The sequence below is a fragment of the Hirundo rustica genome, chromosome 8 (genome assembly GCF_015227805.2).
Source record: "Hirundo rustica isolate bHirRus1 chromosome 8, bHirRus1.pri.v3, whole genome shotgun sequence".
NCBI lineage: Eukaryota > Metazoa > Chordata > Aves > Passeriformes > Hirundinidae > Hirundo > Hirundo rustica.
In genome coordinates, this window is record NC_053457.1 from 12868360 (window position 1) to 12893109 (window position 24750).

The 24750-nt window shown below is 38.8% G+C and overlaps 1 protein-coding gene across 3 annotated transcripts in view; it reads left to right on the top strand.

Moving 5' to 3' along the window:
- The first annotated feature begins 20 nt into the window (after window positions 1-20).
- The window catches only part of POLR3A (RNA polymerase III subunit A), a 32029-nt gene continuing 7299 nt past the window's right edge, over window positions 21-24750 (top strand). Inside the window, exons 1-23 of one of the 3 annotated variants that reach the window (XM_040071374.2) lie at window positions 21-738; window positions 1611-1746; window positions 2263-2400; window positions 2927-3098; window positions 4318-4472; window positions 5403-5642; window positions 6558-6720; window positions 6916-7052; window positions 7594-7697; window positions 8388-8529; window positions 9029-9169; window positions 10345-10414; window positions 11100-11227; window positions 11701-11839; window positions 13036-13200; window positions 13477-13649; window positions 14250-14361; window positions 15685-15803; window positions 17132-17269; window positions 18798-18968; window positions 19778-19891; window positions 23630-23716; window positions 23802-23884. In XM_040071374.2, the coding sequence (XP_039927308.1) occupies window positions 695-738; window positions 1611-1746; window positions 2263-2400; window positions 2927-3098; window positions 4318-4472; window positions 5403-5642; window positions 6558-6720; window positions 6916-7052; window positions 7594-7697; window positions 8388-8529; window positions 9029-9169; window positions 10345-10414; window positions 11100-11227; window positions 11701-11839; window positions 13036-13200; window positions 13477-13649; window positions 14250-14361; window positions 15685-15803; window positions 17132-17269; window positions 18798-18968; window positions 19778-19891; window positions 23630-23716; window positions 23802-23884 (3071 nt within the window). In that variant the 5' untranslated portion in view covers window positions 21-694. The remainder of the gene's footprint in view (window positions 739-1610; window positions 1747-2262; window positions 2401-2926; window positions 3099-4317; window positions 4473-5402; window positions 5643-6557; window positions 6721-6915; window positions 7053-7593; window positions 7698-8387; window positions 8530-9028; window positions 9170-10344; window positions 10415-11099; window positions 11228-11700; window positions 11840-13035; window positions 13201-13476; window positions 13650-14249; window positions 14362-15684; window positions 15804-17131; window positions 17270-18797; window positions 18969-19777; window positions 19892-23629; window positions 23717-23801; window positions 23885-24750) is intronic. The other 2 variants (XM_040071375.2, XM_040071376.2) reach the window with 2 other exon arrangements.

Sequence of the window (24750 nt, forward strand, 5' to 3'; positions counted from 1 at the left end):
GGCAGGCGTGGCTTTGTGCGCCTGACGGGAGCCGCGCTGGGGTTGTGCGTGCTGCTGGCTCTTCCAGAGCCAGAGTTGGCCGGAAATAGCGGCCGGCCTGGCTTTGTGTGCTTAACGGGGGCCGAGGCAGCTCCGTGTCCCGCCGGGGGAAGGCTCAGCTCTGTGACCGCCGTCCGGCGACCTCAGCCGAGCTCAGTCCCGCCGTGTGCCGGCGCTGCCGCGGCGTTGGCTCCGCCGTGCGCCCTGGTGTCCCGCCGCTGGTGCCCCAGAGCTGCTGTGGACGCGCAGAGCCACGGACTGAACGTGGCGGCGTAGCCCTGGCTGAGGAGTTGCTGAGGGCTCAGGGAGTCTCTTCAGCCCCGAGAAGAGACGACTGAGAGGGGACCTCATTCACCTGCACAGACAGGGAGGGGTGTCAGAGAGCGGAGCCGGCCTCAGCTCTGTGGTGCCGGGTAACAGGCCAAGAGGCGATTGGCAGGCGATGCTCAGGAGGTTCCGCCTGAACGTGACGAGCAGTTTCTTCGCTGTGCACTGACCGCGCACGGGCAGAGGTGCCAGAGCGGAGTGCCGGCTCCCTCAGCGCGGGTACCCCCGAAGCGGCGGTGCCGGCAGGGGGCGCTGCGGGCGGAGGCCGCACTGACCGGCCCGGCCCGGCCCAGGCCCCGCGTGCAGCCGCGCCGGCCCCGCCGCCGCGATGGTGAAGGAGCAGTTCAGAGAGACGGATGTGGCCAAGAAAATGTGAGTGCGGACCGTGCCGTGCCCGCGGACTGAGGCGGGCAGCAGCAGAATTGCGGGGGACAGAACCGCAGTAGCCGGAGCTGGGAGAGTGTTGGCGTGGAGGGCCGCGGTGGGCGCGGCTGCTCCGCTTCTAGGAGTGCTGGCACAGGCTGGGTTCTCCCACACGGGTGGCTGTGCCTGTGCGCAGCTGAGGGGGTGCTCAGGAAGGTCGATAAATCTCTCAGATAAAAACCGCCGACTCACAGTGTAGCAGCTTTATTTTTTATAGTTATCTGAAAAGAACCTGTTTCCGCTATGTCGTGAATTAGTCTAACCACTTTTGCATTGTTTTTGAGTACTTTGGGGTCCTGAGAAGGGCAGTGAAGCTGCTGAAGGGTCTAGAACACAAGCCCTAGGGGGAGGGTCTGAGGGAGCTGGGGTGTTCAGCTTGGAGAGAAGGCTCCCTTCTAGCACTCTAAAACCACCTGAGAAGAGGGTGTAGCCAGCTGGGAAGTGGTCTCTTCTCCCAGGCAACCAATGACAGGATGAGAGGGCACAGCCTTAAGTTGCACTAGGGAAGGTTTAGATTGTACATTGGGGAGAATTTCTTCACAGAAAGGTTGGTTAGACATTGAATGGTCTGCCGAGGGAGGTGGTGGAGTCACCGTTCCTGGAGGTGTTTAAGGGAAGGCTGGATGTGGCTCTCAATGCCGTAGTCTAATTGACAAGGTGGTGTTTGGACATAGGTTGGGCTCAGTGATCTGAGCTCTTTTTCAACCTAATTGGTTTGTGATACTTGCATGTAGGTATGCTTGTTATAAGTGGTTTTGCTTATATATGTGTGTATATATATGTATATGCTTATACATACTATATGAAATTTCCTGTCCTAGAAGCCACATCTGTTTTGGCATGAAATCTCCCGAAGAGATGCGTCAGCAAGCTCACATTCAAGTGGTCAGTAAAAATTTGTATAGTCAGGACAACCATCACTCTCCGCTGCAGTATGGAGTGCTGGACCATCGCATGGTGAGAACCTTTATTTTGTTTTCCAAACTCTTTTTGGGGAATTGCTGAAGTGATTAAAAAAAAAAGTTGGGGTCACTGAAAATACTGTTTGTCCAAAGAAAATTCAAATGAGTTTTTAGTTGAATTCTATAGACTATTAGCTGTAGTGCCAGCTACTTTTTTCATGCCTTTGGAGGGCAGGAATGCATTCTCCTGGGGCAGGAAGTAAGTTACTTTTCTGCCAAACTGCTGGGACACGCAGAGATGTGCCACCAAAATGCTGCTATCTAGATTGAAGGGCTGTAGATCAGTTCTAAGAGCTGTGTGAGTCTGGGTCATTGGTGTCAGCAGGGGCTGTGTGAAAAACCATTTATCTTAAGGATCAGAGTGACTGTAATGCTATTGATGTGCTTCTGATGCTGGGGAAAAGGAGTGGCTCTGCTACTAGGATTCCTGACTAGCTTAAAAACTGTTGTATTTCGTATCTATTCCATCAATTACAGCTAGCTTTTTTTGTGCCTTCTCTTTCTCCCAAAGGGAACCAGTGAAAAAGACCGTCCCTGCGAAACCTGTGGGAAAAGTCTGGCTGATTGTTTAGGGCATTATGGGTACATTGACTTAGAGCTACCATGTTTTCATGTTGGGTACTTCAAAGCTGTGATAGGCATCTTACAGGTAAACATCATCATGATTTGTTGTCAGTTCCTAGTCTAAAAAGGGAAATTTTTGGAAAAGATGATGCTTCAAAGTAATTGACAGGGCCAAAATAAGGTTGCATTACTAATTTATCTTTATGTATGCTTTCTTTTGTAAAATACATGTATTTAAAGACCAGTCTTAGTGATGTTCTCTGTAATCTCAGACCGATAAATTTGATCTATTATTTTTCTGCAGTTTGAATTAAATATATGCAGGATAATTTGCCTTTTAGAACATCCCAGTATATCAAAGCTTTGTTTGCTTTATATGAATTTTTAAGGCCCTGCAGAGCTTAGCTAAAGATTTGTCTCATTGACTATATTTTTCTTTTTCTCACGTGATTTTTAATGTGTATTCCAATATATGAATTGGTCTTTCAATCAAGACAGTAGAAACCTCATTGAAAAAAATGCACTGTGTTGAAGAACTTAAGCTATAGTTCAAGAGGTTCCATCTCTGAATGTTTCTCAAACAACTGTGTTTATACATGTTTACATTTAAGATGATTTGCAAAACTTGTTGCTGCATCATGCTGTCAGTGGAAGAAAAAAAGCAATTTTTAGATTACCTAAAACGACCTGGCCTTACCTATCTTCAGAAGAGAGGGCTGAAAAAGAAAGTGTCTGAGAAGTGCCGAAAGAAAAACACATGTCCTTACTGTGGGGCCTTTAATGGTGAGTATTGACATGAGCAGTTTGTCAGGCTCTCTGCTCTGATGGTTTTCACCTCGATGGCTGTGATAGGATCCAGATCTTGAATATGCTTGTTCATTGCACAGGGTGTTCTCTGGCCTTCGTTAAGAAACAGGTAATTGCATTTTTAGCTCCAGACATGTGCTTGTTCACATCTCGTTTGTGTGTATATGGACGTTTTCCTAGTTGCTTGTTTTACTTCTTCTTTCATGATAGTAACCAATATTTGACACGTGTATAATGAAAAAACCCCACTTTTTTACATGTTTTTAATAATATTGGGAGCTATTGGCAGTGATAAATACGTTCACATAAAAGCACTGATAGAATTTGTAGTTTTGAGTGAGCATCATTTTTCATTCTTGTAATAAATTATTTTTCTTAATATTATTCTTTCTTTGGGGCAGTGTATTTTTATAAGGGTTTGTGTATGGTTTTAAAAATATGTCTTGGGGTTTTTTTCATCTACACTGGTCACATGTTACTGCTGTTTTATGAATTTGTTGTACTTGCAGTATTACAGGTTCATAGTAGATGGTTAATCCATAACTTAAAACTTCTAACTCATGAAAATTTGGGGTTCTTTGTTGAAATGTTCAACAACTCAATAAAAGGAGAGCTGCTTCATCATAAGTGTCCTATCTACACATAGGGGACATAGAGAGTAGACATTTAGAAAAATTACATGATGGGTCAGAATTCTTCAGAAAAATAAAAACATTGAGCATTTGGACTAGTCTCTGGAAATTTCATGAATAATGTTACCTGCATGGCATGAAAATATTTGTCAGATTTTTCTGATAATTCCAAAATTACTTCAGAAGATACTGGCATGATACATAAATGGCATTTCTCAGTCCTGTTTTTAGTGTGGGAACTTCTACTTTAGAAATATCAGCTGTGAATGAGGTGAAGCTGAGCTGAATTGTGGGCTAAACCACTTTCAACCTCAGGGGCTGCACCATCATGTAGGCACCAAGCCATCCATATTAAAAGGTAGAACTTGATTATCCTCTTGTTGTTCAGTGAGTTTAGGCAACTGGATAATAAAGCTGATAAAATTTTATTTTATTCTTGTGTTCACTGAAGGTTTGGGTTATTTTGGAACCATAACTTAAGTTTTGGACATGTTTTGTTTTGTTTGGTGTTTTTGTTATTTTGAAATAAAATCCCAGTTTAATCCGTATATAATTCCTTGCAGGAACTGTGAAGAAGTGTGGTTTGTTGAAAATAATACATGAAAAGTACAAGACAAATAAGAAAGTCGTAGATCCAGTAGTATCTACTTTTCTCCAGTCCTTTGAAACTGCCATTGAATATAACAAAGAAGTAGAACCCTTACTGGGAAGAGCTCAGGTGAATTTTATTATAACCTAAATTTTTTGCTTGTTTTTGTGCATGAAATAAAACTCCTTAAAATTTGCAGTGTATCAGCTAAAGTTTTGTGGTGATCCAAGAATTTTGTATATCAAAAGATACATGAAGAATGTTTGTAGTCAGTGCAATTAACTTCGATAAAATGAGAAATTTAGCATATTAGCATGTTCTGATACACCATTACCTGCCTGTAAAGAAAGGGGTGTTTTTGGTGTGTTATGCTTCTATAAACTAAACAAGGAAGGAGAAACACAAGTCCATGTCAAGTTTGCATGTATATATAGATTCCCTGTAACTCCAGTACTAATTCCAATACACACATTTTTTTCTTCAGAAGCTCTTCATGTTGAGAAGGAGAGAGGAGGCTTAATATGCTAACTTTTTGTTTCACTAGCTTTTTATTGTATGTAGTTTTCTTTCCTTCTGCTCTTTGCAAGCTGGAAAGACTTCTAGGTACATACTTGGATGGAAAAAGTAGTGAATACAGCAGCAGCTGTACTAAGACGAGAGAAATTAAGTTTTGAAAAATATCTAGGAAGTCCTGTGATCGTGTGATCTCGTATGAATAAAATTAATACCATGTACTGTAAGTTTCTTGTAGGATGTTAATTGAGTTGCTTTGTCTATTAATGATGAAGTACTCTCCAATAACTCTTGAGACGAGAGCAACACAATAAGAAGTAAACACGCAAAACTGGAAGGAAAGGATATATAGCGAGTTAATGTCTGAGATGCTAAAAGCATTGTTTCAGAATAAATAAACCAAAACATAGAGAACTATTTGTGCAAACAAAACTATTTGCTTTTGAAAAAGGCTGTTTCTGAGCATGAGTAACATAAGGGGAGGAGGGAAGCAATGAAACTTGGCATGATGGCAGCTTCTCCCCATTTTCCCAATGGATTTTGTAGGAAAACTTGAATCCTCTGGTAGTATTGAACCTCTTTAAAAGAATCCCAGTGGAAGACATCCCTCTGCTTCTAATGAACCCACAAGCAGGAAAACCTTCAGATTTGATCCTCACACGACTCCTGGTGCCTCCACTGTGTATCAGACCCTCTGTTGTGAGCGATTTGAAGTCTGGCACCAATGAGGACGATTTGACAATGAAACTGACAGAGATCATTTTCCTCAATGATGTGATAAAAAAGGTGAGTCAGCCCTTGTGCTCCGAGACTGTTGCCTTCAGAAAGATTTTGTAGAATTGAATGTAGCAAGTGGGTTTAGTGCTTTCAGTCTGATGCTGTATTGCTGTGTCTTTGGGCATTTTACTGAAAGGTAAGAGAAGCTCACTCTGGATGGAGCTGGCTGCTTGCAGTGTAGGACCTGCAGAAGGTCTGCTGGGAGTCTTACGGGAAATGTTTTTTCATTTCAGCTCTGGTCTGTTAACTCTTTCTTATCTTTCTTTTTTTCCCCTCTCTCATGGCTGTCACACTTTTTGAGTAGTCGCTTATAATGAAAACATTACATCTATTGATTTGTGTTGGTTTTTTATTATTATTATTCTTGTAGACCTTCCTCTTTTTTTACATCTTTGTGCTTTATTTATTCCATCATCTCTTCTTGAGAAATCAGGTTTCATTTAGCATAGTCATCAAATTGAGACAAAAAGATTTGACATTTAATCATTTGTTTAGAAGAGCATTTGAACCAGAATGATACTTATCACACTTTTCAAGTCTGTTCCTTTGTCAGGCAGACAAAATGAATTGAGTACTAACTCTTCCATGATTGCAAAATGATTATTGATTTCCTTGTCTGTGAAGTAATATTAGCTTAAATGGATTGGGAAAAATGTAATTTAAACAAATACCTAATTTTATGAGCATTTGTTCTAAACCCATATTAGTCAATTTTTATTTTTTTTTTCTGGGTTCCCTTGTGGTGAGCCTTATGCTATAGCAATACACATCCTGTTACAAAGTTATTTTCCCTTTTTCATTCCAATCACTGGAAGTTACATGATATTTGCAAAGAAAAAGTTGTACTTATAACAGAAAAAATCTTGGCTAGTTTAATATGTGTTGTTACGTTTATTTTCTGAATTGGATGAGTATTTTGTTTAGCATAGGATATCAGGAGCCAAAACACAGATGATTATGGAAGACTGGGATTTTCTTCAGCTGCAATGTGCCCTGTACATTAATAGTGAGCTCTCTGGAATACCCCTCAACATGGCACCTAAAAAATGGACCAGAGGTTTTGTTCAGAGGCTTAAAGGAAAGCAAGGTTTGTCCAAAAATTGCTTTTAATTATTTTTTTATAATTGAACCACAAATCCTTGCTATTGCCGAGTGTCTCTCTGCTGTTGTTGTGTTGCACTTCAGTGCTGTACCTTAAAACATGTTCTAATGTGCTGTCTTAACACAAAACATTTTGAAAACTATTTTTACTTAAAGAGGTTTAACTGGTTTTTTTTGTTAGGTCGGTTTAGAGGCAATCTGTCTGGAAAGAGAGTGGATTTTTCTGGCAGAACAGTCATTTCACCTGATCCTAACTTAAGAATAGATGAAGTAGCAGTGCCTATTCATGTTGCTAAAATATTGACCTTTCCTGAAAAGGTGAGTAGTGTAGGACTCAAACTTTTTCTATTACTTTTTTTTCCCCCCAAAGCCAGAAAGACACAGTAAGAAAGAAACAGTGTTGTTTCTTTACTCACTCTAACAGGGAGTGAATGTGTTGCATTGTGTTGGAAGTGCCGTTTAGTGATGCTTTGCCAGTTCTGTTGCTGCTGGCAAATAAAGATCTGTAGTATTGGATAAAGGCAAGTGCTGACAGGATGTGGTGTAAGGCATGACAGATCTAGAACTGAGGCTTTTGCTTCATATTTTTTCAACTCATTCATAGACTTGTATGAAGGAGTGGTTGGATATGTTTAAGTTTCCCTCTCAGATTTTGAATTTAATTTCCCTCTGGTATTCTGCTCAAAGCCAGGCTGACATTTTCCTACTCTATTCCCTGTTGCAAATTTCCCTCAGCAGCTAGAGGCTGTGTAGGGGGATTGTCAATTGAGCCTGAAATTTGAGAACACAAAAGCCACCAATAAAAACAAGATCCTGAAACATGTTCTGTAGGTTTCTCATTGAAGTCTTTATACAACAGGTGAACAAAGCAAATATTAATTTTATGAGGAAACTTGTCTGTAATGGTCCTGATGTTCATCCTGGAGCAAACTTCATACAGCAAAGACACACCCAGATGAAAAGGTATCAGGCTTATTTCTAATGATTCACTTTTTATTTCTTCTCTTTAAGTTGTTTTTGTTGCTATGTGAAGGCAGTTATATCTGCAGAGATTAAAATTTATTTTTAGAATCTTTCATAAAGGGCAATAGAAAAAATTGTCTTTATGTTCTTAGGTTTAGTGTACAATTTTTTTTAAATAGTCTCATGCATTTAAACTAAAATGCACATAGTAATGGTGTTGAACTGCAATTAGATTTATATTCATTTATGACTGAGTCTGTCTTGGTTGAAATAGAGGGTGTAGTACAGACACAGGTGAAAACAGGTGGTTTTGGGCAAGTCCTACTGGCTGTTTTCACGTGAGAGCTAATTAGCAGTCAGGTTATAGGTAGGAAGAACGGGTCATACATGATTGAAACTTCTTATACTCTGATACTATTGAAATAAATTCTGTGTATTTACAAATGGAATTTTTTCTTATTAAAGTTCTAATCACTGTAGCTTTGTTGGCTAATGCCAAAATACATTCATTGCTTAAAATGGCAGTGACTGATGTTCAGTCCATACCAGTTTTGTCTTCTAGTTATTGTAATACAAATACTCCAGCATTTAATGGACAAGTTGTCATTATGAACACAGAATTAATTTTTATTTTCTTTCTATCTACTGTCTGTGTATCTTCTGACGGCATAATTATCTCTTCCTATGAAGATTTTTGAAATATGGGAACAGAGAGAAGATGGCCCAGGAGCTGAAGTTTGGTGATATCGTGGAGCGACATCTGATAGATGGTGACATCGTCCTGTTCAACCGGCAGCCCTCCCTGCACAAGCTGAGCATCATGGCTCACATTGTGAGTGCACACAGGCTGGCACACACTGTGCAGCCTGGAGTATTAGGCACTTGACCTTTATGGTGTTTCTGTCTCACACAAGACAGAAACTGCTTTTCTGCTGAAAGAGTGTGTGGATCCAGGATAAATGCAGTGCAGTTGTGCCTGTGCATGGGAATCAGTGTGTATGCAGGCAGGATGTTGTATGCACACTTCTGCCAAGAGCTGTAATTGACTCTTCTTGTGTGAGCATTTCATTTTAGTGGAGTTGGTGTGATCTCTACAGAGCACATTGTCTTCTGTGCTTTTTATAGATTCTTCATAATGAAAATTATTAGCTACACGTCTGTAATATAATGGGAGTACAATTTCTGTCAGTTCCTGGTTGAATTAAATCCTATAATCAGGATTATTTGACTCATGTTTGTAATATAAAGAGGAAGTCTTCAAAGAAGCACTTGGGTATTGCTTTTTTTTAGCCGTGCTTGACTGTGTGTGCATTTTTTTTTCTTTTCCTCAGGCTAGAGTAAAACCTCATAGGACTTTCAGGTTCAATGAATGTGTCTGTACACCGTACAATGCAGACTTCGATGGAGATGAGATGAACCTTCACCTTCCTCAGACAGAAGAGGCAAAAGCAGAAGCACTTGTTTTAATGGGGGTGGGTAGATGAAGTGCTCATGTTGAGATTTTGCTGGTGACAGAAGGGCTGAGCCCTTTAGTAATTAACTTGCATGTGAAATTTAAAATACTGTTGAGGTTACTGCATGTGGATAATTTACATCTTTGAAGCTGCCTGAAAACTGTGAAAAGGACTTCAGCGTAGATTAGGACTGTTGCACCCTGGTAATCTAATAGCCTTAGGTTTAACATGTGGGGAAAATGCAGTGTAAGTAGATGTCATCAGTATGTTTCTGCCTGACTGTCCTTAGAGATTGCTACCAGGCAATCTCTGTTACCGGCAGATCCATCCTTGGCTTCTGGTCTGCCAGCCTGGAAATTGCAGATAGACAGACCAGCTGGAAATGAGGCATGGATACTGGGCTTGTACTGGAGAAGGCAGCTTCCCAGGGAAGGCAGAAGAGAGTAGGCTCATAGGGCAGGATCAAAAAGGGAGAAGGGAGGGTAGATAAGTAGGGATCTGCTGGTTGCAGGCTTTGATCTGTGGTGTGAGTCAGTAGCACCAAGCTGAGGGTTTAGCAATCCATTGCTCCTTTAGGGTTACCATGTGCTACTCGTACTTCAGATGGACCCATACAATTGTGGGCTGCAGCCTGTAGGAGCTCACTGAACTTGTGAGCTTAAAACGAACACCCCCAGTGTGTGATTCAGGTCTGTGTGGGAATGGGTTCAGGAAAAACTGCCCCATTGGTGGGGGTGATTACCTGGAGCAGTAGTCTGAGTAAAATGTATGCTCATGGGGCTAGAGGTAGTATGATTGTTACCCATCAGAAGGGACCACACAACTTGCAATATTCCAGTAGATCCCTGTAGTGAAGGTAACATCTCTTGTCCTTTTCCCTGTTCTCAAAGCTAGTTTGTCTTCCCTTCACTGTCCTACCAAAACACATCAAATTTGCTACTTCTGCTTTGAAAACAGAATATGTCATTTCCAATAACTTTTGTCACTATTCCTTACCTCTCAATTGATGTGCATGGGCTAAAGTGAACTGAAGCTTCTGGCTTATTTTTTCTATCTTTTTGAAGAAAGCTGTAGTTCAATTTTAGAATAAGCTTTGACAATTTCACCATAAAATAAATGTCTTAAATGGTAGCAATCTGAATAGCAAATGGAATATCAATGTCTTCAAATGCATATTTTTTTGTGTCATGCAGACTAAAGCAAACTTGGTAACACCAAGAAATGGAGAACCTCTTATTGCTGCTATTCAAGATTTTCTCACAGGTGTGTATGAGCTTATTTCAGAGCTGTGTGATCTAACAGTTGTTCCTTCAGAATCACTTCCCCTCTTCAGAATTTTTGTATATTAATTAAGAACTTTCTCCTTTCACAAGTCAAAGTGACATTATTAAATTAAGGCCCTTGTTTTACTGAAATATAATGATGCCCTCAGAGTAATTTCTGATGCTGTCTACTTTTGCAGCTGCAGTTATTGCTACCTTTGAGTGTATTTTGCTGTGTTTTTCTGTGAATGAGTGTTTGAGATCTTCCTCTGCATTCAGTAGACAATGTGAACTGCCTGTGATTATGCTGGAGGAGTTGATTTCACACAATAAACATTAGCTTTAACCTACAGTATGTACCTTCAATGCCTTGAATTCTTTGGGAAATGTTCAATGAACATAAAGAAGAAAGTGTACAAAAATAAATGCCAAGGCCTTAGTTCACTTACGAAATAGAGTCTGAGAGCGAGAGAGAAGGTTATAGATCGTTCCTAATTTTTAGACATTTAGTGTGGAGCAATTAAGAAAAATTCTGGAAAGTATTTACAGCTAAAGCTGTCTAAATTATTGTTGTTTTGCATAGTAAGTAGCTGACTAGTATTAGAATAAAATAATTGACACTGAGTATGCAATAGCTTTTAAACTGAACCTAAATTTAGTCTGTCATAATACTTTTTGCTTTCCAGGTGCCTATCTTCTTACATTGAAAGATACCTTTTTTGATCGAGCCAAAGCCTGTCAAATTATTGCTTCTATCCTGGTTGGCAAGGATGAAAAGGTTAAAGTTCGTCTTCCACCCCCAGCAATTCTGAAGGTGTGGCAAACTATTTTTTTTGTGTTACTAAGACTTTCTCGATTATGTGTTCTTGACCCATGGTGATGTTACATGGATCTTTAAACTCCTGAAGTTTTAAATCAAAGGTACTTTATAAAGAAGTAATTATGAATGTTGCAACCTCTTTGAGAAGTTACATGACAGCAGCATCTTTGAGGTTTTTTTTCACTTTTCTAGTCAGAAAGGGGAGCATGACAGTAAGAGGGAGCAATAGAGCACATTGCTCTGAGCATGTGCACATACTGTGTTGCAAAGGATAGCCATACAGCACTCGGGGCTTAAATCTATGAAAATGGATAATATTTTTCAAAGGAGTACTACTATGCATTTCTATGAGTATGAATCTCTGTAGACTTGTTCTGTATATAAAGCAGATTTACAATTCTTGCTTGCTTTTTTTCTGTACTTGTAGCTTAAATTTGTAATCTTTATTCTTTTCCTGTTTCTCTCAGCCTGTAACACTCTGGACTGGGAAACAAGTTTTCAGCCTCATTCTCAAACCCAGCGATGATTGTCCTGTAAAAGCCAACCTTCGAACAAAGGGCAAACAGTATTGTGGCAAAGGGGAGGACCTGTGTTACAATGATTCTTGTGAGTGACACTTTGAAAGCCATTTTTTGGAAATCTTCAAAGAAATTTTTTTTCATAGAATTTCAAAGAAATTATTGAGCTCACCGTAGGTGTTGAAGCAGTACTTTACATGTATTCTTGAAATGAAAAATAAAATCTTGCAGTTTTTCCTCAAGAGTTGAAGTCAGGCTAAACATGTTTTCTTAAACTGAAATGTCTTCTGTAGTATGCTCAGCTTGGCATGGTGCTAACTTTGAAGGTGAAAGCGAGGAAAACAAAGCTTAGGAAGTGGTTGTTCAGAGGGCAAATGGAAAAATTTAGTCTCTTGATGAGGGGTAGTAGTGCAGGGATTAGAAGTCAATCACTGAAAAGAGTTAGAATATGCAGGAAGATAACTCCCTAGGGTCACAAGTCATCCATGTCCTTCCAGTTAGGGACGTCAGTGGCAGATGGAATGCAAAGCACCACGGCTGAAAAGGCTGTAGGAGATGAGCAAGATTTTGCTTAGAGTTAATTTAACATTCATGTGGTGACTGTTGGAAAGGAGCTTGAGCAGGCAGGGTTAGGCTGGTTCCTTGCTACTCACAAGTGTAAGTTAAGGACCAGTGATTTACACTTAATTTTGTCATGCAATGTTGCCTCAAGAAGGAATTTTCCAGTTAGCACTCAAGACCTCTCTACAGATGATGAAGTGATTTCTGTAGGTGAAGGGAACACTGTGCTATGAAGTTGGCTGTAATCACAGTGGAACAATTTTTTCAGCCTCTAAATATTGTAGACAAAAGGCCACAAAGCAATCCTGCTCACGCTCCTGTGAACATAAGACATCTTCTTTATTTCACAGTCTACTGATTTTAGGAAATATGGGTAGAGTTCCTATTTTCTCAGAGTAACAGGAGCACATGATGTGGAAAACTTTTACATTTCATTTTCAGCTGTGTTCAGTTCTCTGAAGAGAGGTCATTTCTGAAGACAGAGTAATTCTCTTCATAAAGTTCTCTGCAAATTCTCAGAAGTCTCAAAACCTGGTATCATGTTTAGATTTAATAACTGATAGAGCAGTGACTTGTGCTTCAAGAAGATGATACCTAAATTCACGTTGAAAATATTGAGCATGGACAGAACTTTTAAATAAAAATTCTCTCTGTAAGTGATTACTAGTGGTTAGTTAGGAATGTTAGACAATTGGTGAATGCTTTTTGCCTTTTCATTTCTAGATGTTACAATTCAAAACAGTGAGTTAATGAGTGGCAGTATGGACAAAGGAACTCTGGGGTCAGGATCCAAGAACAACATCTTCTACATCTTGCTGAGAGACTGGGGCCAGGTCGAAGCTGCGGATGCCATGTCACGTCTGGCCAGACTTGCTCCGGTCTATCTTTGTAAGTACATTTCCTTGTAAAATAGTACTTAATTGCAGAAATAGAGAGCAAGCAAGATTTTTGCTTCAAATATGACATGTTGTGCTTTAAAAAAAATAAGCTTGTTTTGAAGCTGGCAGACACTGAAACAATTTATTGTGGTTATGAAGTGCTTGTGATAGTCACATGATGGAGGGCAAAATTGAAAGTTCCCAATAATATTTCCTGGGTTTAATTTGTTTTCTCTAAATGGGATTGAGCTATCAAAATAACTGATTTTTTTTTTTTTAATAATAGCTAATCGTGGCTTTTCAATTGGAATTGGTGATGTAACCCCTGGGCAGGGCCTGCTAAAAGCCAAGTATGAGCTGCTGAATGCTGGCTATAAGAAATGCGATGAGTATATTGAAGCTCTGAACACTGGCAAGCTACAGCAGCAGCCTGGTTGTACTGCAGAAGAGACACTAGAGGTAAAATTTTTAATTTAATTCACTATCCATTTCAAGTAGAGGCTTCACAAATACATTCTTATATTATGCAAAGTCTAACATTGTCTTCTGAAACCTAAAAATACAAGCAAGTACAGTCCCTGGGCATGTAACTGGAGCTGAGGCTATATAGACTTGAGATGCATCTAAAAATATTAGCTAAACACAGAACTGAAATCCTCCAGGGTGTACTGGAATGATACAAGAGAATAGACTTAAACAGGTAATTGGAATGGAGATGATTACGTTGATCAAGATTTTTGTGGTTATGTTCCATGTAGCACAGTATGACTTAGAGCTTAGTGCAGTGCTCAATTTAGCTGATGTTTTTGATGCTGATATGAGATTGTCATGTTCCTGGATACCCCTGTCATATCCCAACCAAGACATTTTCTTCAGCAAACTGGAAATTAAGCAAGCTGAAACTTAAAATTGTTTTACCTGAAGCAACAGGTAGGTTTCTTTGTCTGTACTGTATTTTAAATTTCCTTTGACTACTGAAGGTGTTTCTTGGAGTGATAGAGTTCTGTTTGTGTAAGTGTTTTTTAGCGAATTCTGAACCTCTGAAATACTGTATTTCAGGCCTTAATCCTTAAAGAACTGTCTGTTATCAGAGATCATGCTGGCAGTGCCTGTCTCAGAGAACTGGACAAGAGCAACAGTCCCCTGATCATGGCTCTCTGTGGTTCCAAAGGTAGGGACAGCTGAACTTGGCATGTAGGTTCTTCACTCCTTCACTTACGTGAAGCTTATTTGTTCCATCTTTATAGCTTGTTTTATAGTGTCAGTTGTGCAAGTTCATGTCGCAGCTGTTTGAAGTGGCTCAGTAAGTACAAGTTGGGTATAGTTAGTTAAAATCAGCCTGATGTTCTGATATTCTTGTGTCTTTTTAGTACGAGTGGCAAAACATCTTGTTGGAACTTCGGATGTTCTTAGGACTTGAACTAATTAATCAGTAGAAGGTTTTCAGTTGTGTTTCTACTTCAAGTATTTGTATCACATAGAAAAATCAACTGTAAATGATACATTCAGAATTGGAACTACAATTTCCTAGAATGGTGGAATTATTTGGAAGGGACTTTCAAGATCCATCCAGTTCTAAACCCCTTGCCACAGGTTGGGCCCCCTTCTAGCAGACCAGGATAGGCATCCACAGATTCTCTGAGCAACCTGTTCCAGTGCCTCACCACCCTCATAACAGAGTTTCTTCATGGTGTCTAGTCTAAACCTGCCTTCTGATAGTTTCAAGTCATTCCCTCTGTTCTATCACTACATGCCCTTGTGTAATCTCCCTCTCTCTTTCTTGTAGCCCCTCTTTAGGTACTGGAAGGTGCTGTAAGGCCTCTCAAATTCTTCTGTGAGCTTCATTTATTTCCTTTAAGAATCTGAAGAAATCACTTTTCCCTTTTTTAGCTGTCTAATAAATTGTGGAAAGCCTCATAGTGACCTGTTGTGTTCTAAGGAAATACTGAAATCTGAGATGAAGAATATATGAAGTATATAATTTTTGTGGGGGTGATGGGGAGGCATTGTTTGCAAACATATTCAGCAAGTAAAACTTCTGAGTTAGTGACTTAATTCTCTGAGACTTAATTTGTTCTAGGAGTCCTGGTAGACAGTGAACCCTTTATGAGAAATACTGCTTGAGTACGTTTATTGAAGAAATTGTGAAACAAAATATGTAGGTTAGGATCATGGACTGTGTAAAACACAATCCATAATACAGGCCTGTATAGTATAAGGACTGGAGCCAAGAAATGGCATGAATGTCTATGGTCCAAAGGAAAAAAAAGAGAAAAAAAAAATGTTGGCGGTATCATAGGCTTTATTGCCAGCCTCTGCATAAATGCTGAAATGAACAGGACAACAGAAAAGCTTCTCTAACTCTTGCACTTCTGTTTTGCTGAGCAGTTACGAGGCTAAGTAATTGACTATCTTGACAAATGAAGATAGCTCATCAGGGAAGCTGTATATTCCTCGTTTTTGAGTGAGGGTCTTTCCCTTTCTGTCTTTTCAGGCTCCTTCATTAACATATCCCAGATGATTGCTTGTGTAGGGCAGCAGGCTATCAGTGGGTCCCGTGTTCCTGATGGGTTTGAGAACAGGTCCTTGCCTCACTTTGAGAAGCATTCCAAGGTAATTCTGGACATTTACAGCAGGCTGTGAAGGAAAGTGAAACAAGTTTCCTTAAGCCATTTTGAGAAGAATGCCTTGTCATGATCTGCTGAAGGAAAAGGGTCATAGAGGATACATGTAAAATGTTTTGTGTGATTTGGGAGTTAACAATAGTGTTCTGAATTGCCTTAGCACGTCTAGTTAGGTTTTTACAGCTAAGCTTTGCTTTGACCTTTAATTATGTAAAATTAAAATGATACATTTTTGGTTCTCATGAGTCCTAAAAATAATTTGTTAAAGTTTCTCACTGAGGTTATATTTGACTGCACTAATACTTTCCAGGAAAACTGCTGAATGTGTCTTGGTGTCTTTATAAACAGGTGAGACATGCCAGATAAACCATTCTGGTTTTTCTCTTTTTCCACCAGGATAGGTACCATGGACTACTCTCAGTATTTCATGTTTCAGTTTGGTCTTACACGAAGCAGTAAGTAATGACTGTTACTTACATGAAGCAACAGTCATTACTGGTTATATGTTAATAATTATGTTAACATACTTGTTAATATAATTCAGTGAGATTAATTTCTTTTAAAGTGCTTGAAATCTAATGAACACCAGTGAAGGTTCTAGATATAAGCCCGTAGTCTAATTAGTGTGTTGTCTAAGTTCAGGTGGTAGCTATGAGACTTGGATATGTGACTAAATATTCAAATTTCAGCTTCTGAGTTTTGTAACATACTGAATAAGTAGAAGAAGAAACCGTACTTAGTATTTTAGATGAGAAAATTTACCTCTAGCTTTTTTCTGATTTAGAAAGCATTACCTGTTAAATAACAACAAACAGTGATTTTTGACTTGAAGGGATGCCTGCGTAAATTTCATTGTCAAGAGCTTTCTTCAGGGGTGAGGGCAAACCATTCCAAAAAATAAATTATATACATATCTCAAGTCATATTTTTCCTAGATTCTTTACTTTCAGTAAATAACCTTTGCACTCCTTTAGCAAAATGAACATTCTTAACTGCATTTTCAATTTTTGTGAGTTTAACGGAAGTGTTGGTGTAGAGTTGGGAAGGAATAGCTGGAAGTGTGACTGGGTTTGTAGGAGGAAGGAGAAATTCTTTTAAATTAGTTTGGAAGAACTAGGCAAGGGTTTCTGAAACCTTGATTTTGATCTAAAATATAAATAAGGAACTTGAGAGCTAAGCAGAGCTGAGCTCATTGTCCTGTGTTGTTGGGGGTATTGGCTAACTTTCAGAAAGAGTTTCAATGACATGCACCACGTCTTTCTGTAACATACAGAACATGCATTGCATTTTATCTGTTTTTCCCACTTTTCCCTGCAGCTCCCTGCAGCCAAAGGCTTTGTTGCGAACAGCTTCTATTCTGGGTTGACTCCCACTGAATTTTTTTTCCACACAATGGCTGGTCGAGAAGGTCTGGTTGATACAGCTGTAAAAACAGCTGAAACTGGGTATATGCAGGTAACTGTCAGCAGAGTGAGAGTTTTATCAGTCTTGAAAAATGTGGCTATGTTCTTGTGTGTGTGTTGAGGTGACAGACCAGGGAGAAGTGCAAACACTGTGTGTTATCACTGTAACAGAGTAATTTATACTGCGAAATACATGGCTTGGTCTGTTCTCCAGGAGGTGTGGAGTTTATAAATGAGGCCTCAGCCAGTGGTACAATAACATGCTTGCATTTAGCTGTTTCCTCTAGAATATGGGCTGTAGAAGTCCTTGTTGTGTGCAGTTGTGGAAGACTGTTTTCTGTGTAGTGTGTTCCTAAACCTGATGTGAGTGATGGACAGAAGTGCAGCTAAAGCTCCCTTTCAGTGTCTGTTCTCTCTAGGTAAGAGGCACCTTGGCCTTGTAGACTTAGACTGGTTCTGTAAGATTTTAGTGTCTTTGGCTGTAAATAAATGTCCCTCCAACAAAGCTTATTGTTCTTATGTGCAGTCTTAAGATTACTTCCAACATTGAAGTAGTATTTAAATTATAGCCCTCTTCCCAGTGTAACAGACAGTAGAAAAGTCAAGATAATTTGGGGCTGGGAACACATTCCAAGATACACAAGTAACTGTACAAATACAGAAAAAAACCCCACCTTTTGGGGTGGGTGACTAGTTGTCTCCCAAACTAATGGGGTGACTAGTTGTCTCCCAAACTAATGGAATCATCTTAGCATGTGTGCAAGTATTTACAGATGCATATACAAATATAATAAGCAGCCTGCAAAATACTTTTCAACTTTCTTCCTATATCAATGTATTGTAGCATTTGGACTTTGAAATTAAAAAAAAAATCTTAACATTTATTTTATCTTACCTTTTTTCTCACCAGTGAGGAAAAAAAATACCAATTTATAGTCTAGTTTAGGTGATCTTATTTGCTGTCATGGAACAATAAAGTTCATCTTTCAAATAAAAATGTTTAACCTAAGATGTTCCAAAGCATGCTTTCTTTTTTGGAATGCAAAGGAATGTGGTAGTTAAGGGATTCTCCAATACAAGGAGTTAATGTAGGAGCAGCAGATAACCTAGAGAGAAAAATGGCTTTGGCAGGTGACCTCTTTGGTTTTGCCCAGTGGAAACAGTTGTTGAGTGGTTCTGCTTTCACATACAAAACATATTGTATCCTTTGAGAAATAAATCTGCTTGGAAGAATATGAGTGTAATGTCATAAAAAAAACCCCAAAACCACAACCCCAAATGTCTGGAGCTACAATAGCTTTTGCAGTTTAGCACTAGGTCATTAGGTTTTCTATATAATGGCATTCTGAACGTGGAGTGTTGTGGTGTTTGTGTGAAATTCTGTTGACTTTTATGTTCTGCGGAATGTACAGTAAAGCCTGAGGGTTAATGTATAATTTTAAATAGGTTTTCATGCCTGCTTTTCACTGTGTCAGATTTATTTCCTGAGTCTGGTTTCTGTTCTTGTATTGCAAATCAACAGCTATTTTTAAACAGATCCATTTTACTTTCCTTGTACTTTTTTTTTCTTTTCCCTTCAGAGACGTCTGGTAAAATCCCTTGAAGATCTTTGCTCACAGTATGATTTAACAGTCAGAAGTTCTACTGGTGACATTATACAGTTTATTTATGGAGGAGATGGCTTGGATCCTGCAGCTATGGAAGGGAAAGATGAACCACTGGAATTTAAGCGAGTTCTAGACAATATCAGGGTAAGGATTGCTAAAATGCTTTTTGAAAGTGGGAAAATACTGTTAAGCATGGAGAAGAATGTAATAAATGATAGGGAAAATTGTTTCACTGGTAGTACTTATTTTCAAATTGCCTTTTTTGAATCGTCCTGGTCAGTCTTGCAGCATGTATATTTTAGGAGTAATGGATATTTTTTCCAGTGAAACAGAGCAATTTGTGTACAGAGACCAAACAGTGTATAAGCTGTGAAAAGTAAAATTTTTTTGTGCTTGAACATAGTTTTAGAGCCTAATATCCAACTCAGTAGATTAATTACTACTGGCTTATTTGGGTACTAGTTTGATACATTGCACAGATTAATTCTCTATTAAAACAAGACCAGGGATATTCCTTGAGTTGAACTGGCTGCTGATTGTTTAATAATATTGTGATGTTTGAAGACTTGTATTGTTTAGTGTTGGATTTGTGGTTGGTTTGGTTGGTGTGCCATGACCCCCTTCCCCAAGAGAAAAGTTTTTTGCTAAAATAACTGTTTAGATTTCTGTAATATGAGTGTAATAAATGGGTAGAACTAGAAATGTCTGGGTGTATACCTTCAGATTAGCAAAAATAAGGAGGAGTGGATATGGCCCTTATTTTCACAGTAGTTTAATATAATATAGTAAACCAAAACCAACCAAAAAAAAACCCCATTAAACAAACTGCAAAAAGACACAACCAGAAATAAATAATGCTGTTACTCAGTTCTGCATGTCTGTGTTCTGTGCCTTTGCAATGGAGTTACTTGGCACGTGCTGTCTGTGAAGCAGTTGTGTTTTTTCCTGCGAAGGCTGTCTATCCGTGCCGAAGTGAACCAGCCCTGAGCAAAAATGAATTGGTGTTAACATCTGAGTCCATCATGAAGAAGAATGAATTTCTTTGCTGCCGAGACAGTTTTCTGCAGGTAATTATCTCGCTTCCTTATCACACTGTAATTAACTCTTCCTTATGAATTAAGGACAGGACTTTAGCCTGTCTGGAGACTACTTACATGGCTTTTAAGGGTGAGTGAAGGTTCACATGACTGCTTGCACTTTGAATTGTTAAATTCGGTTTGCTTGAAAGAGCATTGGGCAATTTCAGTATTTATGAGAGCAACCACTCTGAAGACTTGCTTGAGAATCACTGATCAGAATGGTAGAATTAACCTACCTGTAGAATTAACTTTACCTCCATCCAAAGCTGTTGCCTTGAACCTTCTGATTATTGGCAGTGATGAGAAGATGAATTTAATGACCTGTGTTTGAAGGGTTTCTTTTTAATAGATCAGTGTGTTTCAGAGCACAAGGTAAACCTGAATTGCACTTCTCTTGATAGAGCTGAGTTGAAAAAATAGTTATATCCATATTTGAAGTATGCTGTAAAGCTTAACTGCGAATTTAAAGGAACAGAAATTGAGTAATTTAATATAAGAGTTTGGGGATTAAGTTATTATTTCAAGTATACATCTTTTAAATCATTTCATGAAAGCTTAAATAATTGTTATTAATTTCAGAAGTACAGATACGGTTGCATCACCTTAGTGATAATTAGCTTAAGATTTTTAAGTTTTAGGTAGTTATATTTTCTTCTTTCCTTTTTTTCTCTGTTCATCCTTGAAGACATTAACTGAGACAGGTTATGAAAAATATAATGAGGTAAACATAGCATGTGTGTGCACTGTGTGAGCATTAATGTTAGTGCTTTTTAGCTAAAGATCTGTGTATAGTGCTAAAGTAATAGATTAGCATATATACATTACTGCTTGCTAAGTTATGACATAGGCGTTCATCACAATTATATAACTTGCTTAATGTGAAAGCTGGGACATGTTAATTAATACTCATTGCTAAATTCAAGGACTTTGAGGAAGCTTTCTTCCAGTACTTGACACTTCTTTCTAAAAGTCATTCTTTCAGTCTATGGGAATATGAGCATGTTTTTTGGGGTGTTTTCCTTTCCCTTTCCTTACTTTTCTGTTCCACAACAGAGATGCTTCTTAGTGCTGGTATTTTAGCAGGAGGTTCCTATAATGGGCTTATCCACTCCAGTCCAGAATACAGCATGTCTGAATATCCTCCTTCAAACAGGCCGCATTCTTTGTTCCTGCACTCTACCCCAGCTGGAGGGAACTCAGCTGATGAGAAAGCAGATTGTCAGCTGGCACAGTTAATTATGTTGATGTTTTAACCTTTTTGAGTATATTAAAGCACATGTGAAGGGAAATTGTCTTCTGATTGGAATTGGGCAAATCCTTAAAAACCCTCACAATTAAAAAAAAAAAGGACAGTCATTTTTCTGTGCTGTTTTTGAGAAGATAGGAGTGCTGGGAATGTGGTGCAAACAGAGATAGCTCAGCATACAGCCAGTCAGTGCTGCCATATGCAGAGTTGGCCTACTGGGTCTGCCTGAACTGGAGCCGATTTTGGCTGAATCTCGTGGCATTTTCTGTGCCCCTGTGTATTCCAGTGGCTTCTTCACTGCAAGGACTGCATTGTGAGCAGTGCTTATGGTGTAAATGATCCCGCTCACCTAGCTGCTGGGACACCTGATGCAAACCCTGGCAGAGTGTGCTTTGCACCCTGAACTGCCCTTTTGGCTAAACAGCAGCTCTGGAGCAGCTGACAAGGCCCATGTTCAGCCACATCTTACTGAGCCCATTTGGTGCCTTTTTCTTAATCTGGTCCAGTCTAAGACTTCATGGATTTGGAAGGGGTGAAAAAAACCTGGTTTTTTGAGTCCACTCTGGAAGTTACATAGCTGTGTTCATGGAGTACAATGTTGCACTAAAGTTTATAAATCCAGAGAGAGAGAAGTTCAGCAGAGTGAGCTACATTTTCATTCCATTTGTAGCAAAAATTAATGCATAGTTTGGATAAACTGCCAACAGTTACCTGAAAGCTGAGAATAAGTAATTTCCTCTTTTAGGTCTTCTGTGTCAATAAAAATTTTACAATGAAAAATAAGTCCTCGGAGATTTTTCTTCCACCTTTTCTGACTCTGGTATATGGAAGTAACATATAATTGGAGTATCTTATTCAGAATTATGTATAATAATTGATTTATTGTGTTGGAGTTGTTTAGATTTTTTAACACTATTTCAGAATCAGGCACTGTCAAAGAGGAAAAGTCTTCTGCATGTCCTTTTTGTATGCACCTGTAGTAAAAAGATTAACCTCTCTAACAGCAAATGATTGCCTAAACGCTTATTTTAGGAAATAAGTCACATTATCATTTTTTTGCAGATATTTTGAGGTCAAAAACCTTTAAAATGTCCAAACATATTATTTGTGAATAATCCTACTTACTGCAGGGCAAAAAAAAAAGGGGCAAAAATGTAACAATGCATCCTGTCATCCAAGTGGGGAAGCAACTTTGAAGCATCCATTCCAGCAGCACTTCTGTTGTCTCTTCTTCCTTTTGAACTCAGTTCTGGTATTCACAGAAAATAATTCACAGGAAATACCATGAATGCCAGTAAGAGTGTTGTTATTTTGAGAGTGAGAATTCTGTTAGAATGTAATAGAGGTGTTTGCATAATGATTCTGTGAACTCAGCTGTGGGAAAAAAAAAAGGCAGTCAGTCCATCAGATACTTACTCAATTTTGCAAATAATTGTCAGTGCTCAGCTGACTGTGGTGGTTGCAGGAGTCCAACACCTGGTGCAGGAGAGGTGATGGTGTGTAACAGTCACTCTGTTTGTTAGGTAGGACTAATGGGGTAGAAAGGGATTAAAAGGCCTCTAGAAAAATCAAAGTATTTGTTTCTCTATGAAGGCTTTCCTAAATCATGGTTGAAATAGATGGGAAGGATTTCCTCTTGCTTTCTGTTTATTTTTTGATTTTGATAACCTTGTTATGTTATGGTAGTCTTGCATTGACTCCACATTTGTGGAAGTGTTTAATAATGGATCTTGTATTTCATGACTTCTAGTCTATATCCAAAGTGTAATGACTAAATGAACTTATATAGAATAAATGTTGGATATTTTTCTAACAGTGTTGTTTCAGTTTATGTTCCAGTAAAGACAGTTAAAAATTCATTTGGTAAGAGAGTGACAGGTGCATGTACTGTGATGTGTTAAATGCAATTATCTGCAAGACCTCTCCACAGCATAGAGAAGTTATTTGAATTTTATTAGGTAAAGACTGACATGAATATAATAGTTTTGAGGGTTTTTTTCTCACAAATAAAGTTCATCTCAAATCTCTGTAATCTATTCAGGAGATACACTTTATATACTTCCTCTCTTGCCACGGTCTTTCCACTTTGACTGTTTTGAATACCAAGAAATGAATGAGAATGTATTTGTTTCAGCATTGCCAAAAAAAGAAAGAATTGAGTTGGGTTTTTTTTTTTTAGTTTTTAAATCACTTTCAGTAAGTGGTGGGTAGGAAGGATCAATCCAAGTCAGGTATCTTCACCTGTGAGTGTGTGCTCAGGAAGGATGCTTTTATTCAGCTTGGACCGTAGTCCTCATGTACTGCTACTGATTTGTGGCTACACGAAAGTGGATCTGTTTGCTAAACTGGTATGTGTTTGTCTAAATTTTGATCTTCCTCTCTTCATATTGTACATTATTAATTTATTGTAAATAATTTTCTGTTGAAGACTTCATATGGAGACCATGTCTTTGCTTACTGTGGTTTTAATGTGATTTCAGGAAATCAAAAAATTCATCAAAGGTGTTTCTGAGAAGATAAAAAAAACTAGGGACAAGTATGGAATTAATGACAATGGCACAACAGAGGTAAATAGTTTCAATGGGGTAATGATGTAGTTCTTTTCAATCTTCATAAGTTGTTGCTTTTCCAACTATTCCATTCTCTTTTCAGCCAAGAGTTTTATATCAGTTGGACAGGATTACTCCAACACAATTAGAGAAGTTTCTGGAGACTTGCAGAGACAAATACATGAGGTGAGTGTTCACCCTGCTGTGTTCTCAGTGCTGCTGTTTCGTTGATAACATAGGAGTGTGTTTTGCTGTTTTACTGTATGATTGTTGGTTCTGTTGTGAATGCAGTGCAGAGAATTGGAAACAGTTGGCTCCAATAACATAAACATCGCAAGACAAAGGTAGGATGCAAAAAAAAAAGACATCACTGTCTACAGATGTGCTTGTTAAGGCAGAGATGAGTCTTGTACAAAAGTTCTTATAGGTCTAACAGGTGGGATTTTTACATTTGTCTTGAGTCAAAATCAGATCCTTTCATTTACAGACTTTGGTATCCTTTACATCATAAAAAATTGCTTTATGTCTCATTCTATATTTCTTGAGCATGCAAAGGCTTCTGCTTGTGTTTAAGCACCTTCCTTTTGAAGTAATAACAATCATACCAACAAGCACAGTTTTAGCCTTCAGCTGCTCATTACTTACATCCACAGACCGTGTTTTGACAGCAGATTCTGGTAAAAGCCAAAAGTGATGGGATTCAGAGTAAGGGAGGATATTGTTTAAACACTTCACATTCTTACACCCACTGCCAGACATGTTTTCTTCCTCCCCCTCTTGCAGGAGGTTTTTGAAAACCTTCAATAAGTCCATGTAGAACAAACTCGACGAGTTTCAAATTCCTAATAATCTTGTTAGCTATTCTTGATCTACGCTGTCTGCGGAGTTACATCACACTTTGTTCTAAAATGTTCTTTGATATGTTGTGCACTCGTAGGATCTGTTTGTTTGTTATTCTTGGTTTCCACCAAGATAGTGCTAGGGTGGCTGTTCTAATCTCTTTATCCATTGAGGTTTATTTCATTTACCTAGTCTTCTCGGATTTGGACATT